This window comes from Urocitellus parryii, chromosome 9, assembly GCF_045843805.1.
Source record: "Urocitellus parryii isolate mUroPar1 chromosome 9, mUroPar1.hap1, whole genome shotgun sequence".
Lineage (NCBI taxonomy): Eukaryota > Metazoa > Chordata > Mammalia > Rodentia > Sciuridae > Urocitellus > Urocitellus parryii.
This window is the reverse complement of record NC_135539.1, coordinates 29560250-29563059: the sequence shown is the minus strand read 5'-3', so window position 1 is coordinate 29563059 and position 2810 is coordinate 29560250. Positions and strand designations below refer to the sequence as shown.

Below are 2810 nucleotides of genomic sequence, written 5' to 3'. Positions count from 1 at the left end.
CCTCCCAGAGTTACTTTGGGACTCCAGTGAGAATAAGAGATGCCCTAAAAGTCTTACGTCACAAGGATCAATCCAATCACCTGCGCCAGGTGTCTGTGAGATCTTTAAGGGCACCAATCACGGTAAAGTTAGGCGGAAATGAGGCTGTCATGACCAATGAGAGAGGTCGTACGGCGGAAGTGTGAAAAGGGACTCTCCGGAAGATGGCGCCCTCAGTCTGGCCACATCTGATTGGCAGGTGCTTTGACCACAAGGTGATCATCATAGCACGAGCGGCTGTTCGGAGACGGAAGCTCGACGGGCACTGCCGAGGTCGGGGAGGGATCGTAGATACAGGTGTCCCGGAGAGCCGGAGGCGTAAAGGGTAGTTCCAGATGTGGCCGCTGTGGCGGGCGGAGTCTGGCCAGAGAGACTGGGCGGGAGCCCTGAAGAGCCCGGAAGAGGCGGGGTCTGAAGCGGGGCAGGGATAAGGAGATCGCGACCCGGCCCGAAGAGAAGGACCGGATTGGGAGCCACGAGGGGCAGGGTTTGGCGAGGTAGGCGTGGCCGTCGAGGTGAAGCTTGGGGGCGGGACCAGAACTGTGAAGGGGAGGTTTGGGGGTCCTGGGCCTGGGTCTGCGAGAGCCGCATCCAGCGGGGTTTCGAGGTGGCAACGGAATCAGTCCAGGCCTTACGCAAGGATCTAGTCTTGTCCTCTTTCGTCCCTCGCGCCCCCAGCCACAGACTCCAGGCCCTGCCCCCTGAGCTCTGCCCTCGGATGTCCGACCGCCAAGAGCCTGCATGCGCCGTGGGGCGCCCCAGGACCAGGAGCTGGTGGGTCCGGGGGCCCCTGGGCGGGGGTCCCGGGGCGCCCCTCCTCCCTCAGGATCCGTTGTCCCGGTCCTCGTCTTTCCCCCGGATCTAGTATTCAGAGCGGACCAAAGGAGTGGACCCCGGCAGCTGCTGACCCTCTATAACCCCACGGGAACCGCGCTTCGCTTCCGAGGTGAAGGAATGGGCATCTCGTGCTTGGGATCTGGGGCCTGGTGGAAGGACATTGAGGGGTTGTCCTTCAATGGGCTGGTTGTTGGGCTGGAAGAGTCAGATGAGCAGGACCAGATGCCCACCCTTGGTGACTAGAAGAATCCTAACCATCCCTGGCTGGAATAGAAGGCAGAGGGGACGCTGGTTACACCGAGGCCAGACTTATTTAGGGTTTCTTTGTATACCTTTATCCCACAGTCCTGTGTACAGCACCTGCCAAATACACGGTTTTTGATGCAGAAGGATATGTGAAGCCTCAGTCCTGCATTGACATGTGAGTTGGGAGTTGGGGAGGCTGATGGAAGCCAGGGGTCACTGCCACTTAGGTCTGAGACCGGGTTTTCCTGAAATTGTTTTCCCCACCTTCTGTGTCCCTAAGGGAAAGGTTCCTGGGGAGGAGACCTGGATTTACTTAAATTTCTACTTCTCATTCACTTCCTCCCAATGGGCTTCTCTCCTGTCTTGGAGCTAGTGTGATTCGCCATGTGGCCCCCATTCCCAGCCACTATGACATCCAGGACCGCTTCCGAATTGAGCTTTCTGAGGAAGGGACCCAGGGCAGAGTGGTGGGACGCAAAGACATCACCTCAGTTCTGCGGGCCCCAGCCTATCCCCTTGAACTTCAGGGACCGCCCCAGCCAACACCCAACCCAGAGCCTCCTGCTTGGACAGCACCACCCATGACAAGACACTTGCAGGAGAGTGAGTTGGAAGATGGGGATTCTTGAATTCTGTCTGGAGGGAGGAACTAGCATTATTCTGGAAATGAGCTAAATTGAATTTGAAGAAGTTTCCTGGTCCAGTCTTTTGCCTTTTGATGAAAACACTTCTAATTGAGATTTTGTATTAAGGGGAAGAAAGACTACAATTTCTCTGGTTTCTGGTTTCTACTTAGAGGAAAGAGTTCTTCCTTAGCTCTATCATACTTCCTATCAGGTGTCAGCTCAGTTCAGTTCAACAATAGACCTCTATGGAGCAATTCTGCTGGTCTGCATTGTGTATGGAAGACAGTAATGAGGCAGAGGGAAGAAAGGGACCAAAGTTGAGAGGGTTAGGGGACTGTCAATGCTGATGAGCCTTGTTTCCCAGACCCCCGCCAGCAACTGGCTACCAGCTCCTTCCTCCTCTTTTTGATGACGGGCATTGTCTCTGTGGCCTTCCTGCTGCTCCCACTCCAGGATGAACTTGGCAGCCAACTGCCACAAGTCCTGCACGTCTCCCTGGGACAAAAGTTGGTGGCAGCCTATGTCTTAGGTGAGCAAGTAGTAGTGTGACCCAGGCCCACTTGTAGAGAAAGGGGAGCAGGGGCCGGGGGAGGGCTGCTCCTGGGACTTTCTCTTTGTTTTTCTACTTCCAGGCCTCCTCACCATGGTGTTCCTCCGGACCTGAGCTCCCTGCTCAACCCCACCCTACCGTCACCTCCCCAGGCAGGGACCTGAGGCAGCCACTGTGATGCACGTACTTTGCCTCAATCCTCTTCTTCCCATCTGTTCCCTAACCCCACCAAGAAAAATATCCAGGGATTTGTACTCATTTTCCAAATTGAATAAAATGGATTTTTAAATGAGAAATATAGGGTACTTGCTCCTAGCTTTCCATTCCTTCCTTGATGCCCTGATATCTTTCTGTTCCTCTCACGTCCATTCCCAGGGGATCCAGAAGCTCGGGCAGTGAAGAGGCCTAGTGGGATTTAGAAGACCTGAGCTAATCCTGGTGTTTCCTCCAAAAGACCATGTGACCTTGAGCAAGTCATTTAGTTTTCAGAGCTTTGGTTTCTATACCTCTAA

The 2810-nt window shown here is 54.6% G+C and overlaps 1 protein-coding gene across 1 annotated transcript; it reads left to right on the top strand.

Annotated features, from left to right (window-relative positions):
* Positions 1 to 261: 261 nt before the first annotated feature.
* Positions 262 to 2546, top strand: Mospd3 (motile sperm domain containing 3). The gene is made up of 6 exons (XM_026413128.2): positions 262 to 536; positions 718 to 985; positions 1222 to 1297; positions 1496 to 1725; positions 2113 to 2277; positions 2381 to 2546. The coding sequence occupies exons 2-6, from the start codon at positions 781 to 783 to the stop codon at positions 2410 to 2412; spliced, it is 708 nt and encodes a 235-aa protein (XP_026268913.1). The 5' UTR covers positions 262 to 536; positions 718 to 780; the 3' UTR covers positions 2413 to 2546.
* The last annotated feature ends 264 nt before the right edge of the window (positions 2547 to 2810 follow it).

What these genes read in the sequence shown, in the direction of transcription:
- Mospd3 (XM_026413128.2), top strand. Translation starts at nt 781, where the DNA reads ATGCGCCGTGGGGCGCCCCAGGACCAGGAGCTGGTGGGTCCGGGGGCC. An exon ending in AACCGCGCTTCGCTTCCGAG is followed by an intron (nt 986 to 1,221) that starts GTGAAGGAATGG and finishes TTTATCCCACAG; the next exon opens with TCCTGTGTACAGCACCTGCC. An exon ending in GGTGGCAGCCTATGTCTTAG is followed by an intron (nt 2,278 to 2,380) that starts GTGAGCAAGTAG and finishes TTCTACTTCCAG; the next exon opens with GCCTCCTCACCATGGTGTTC.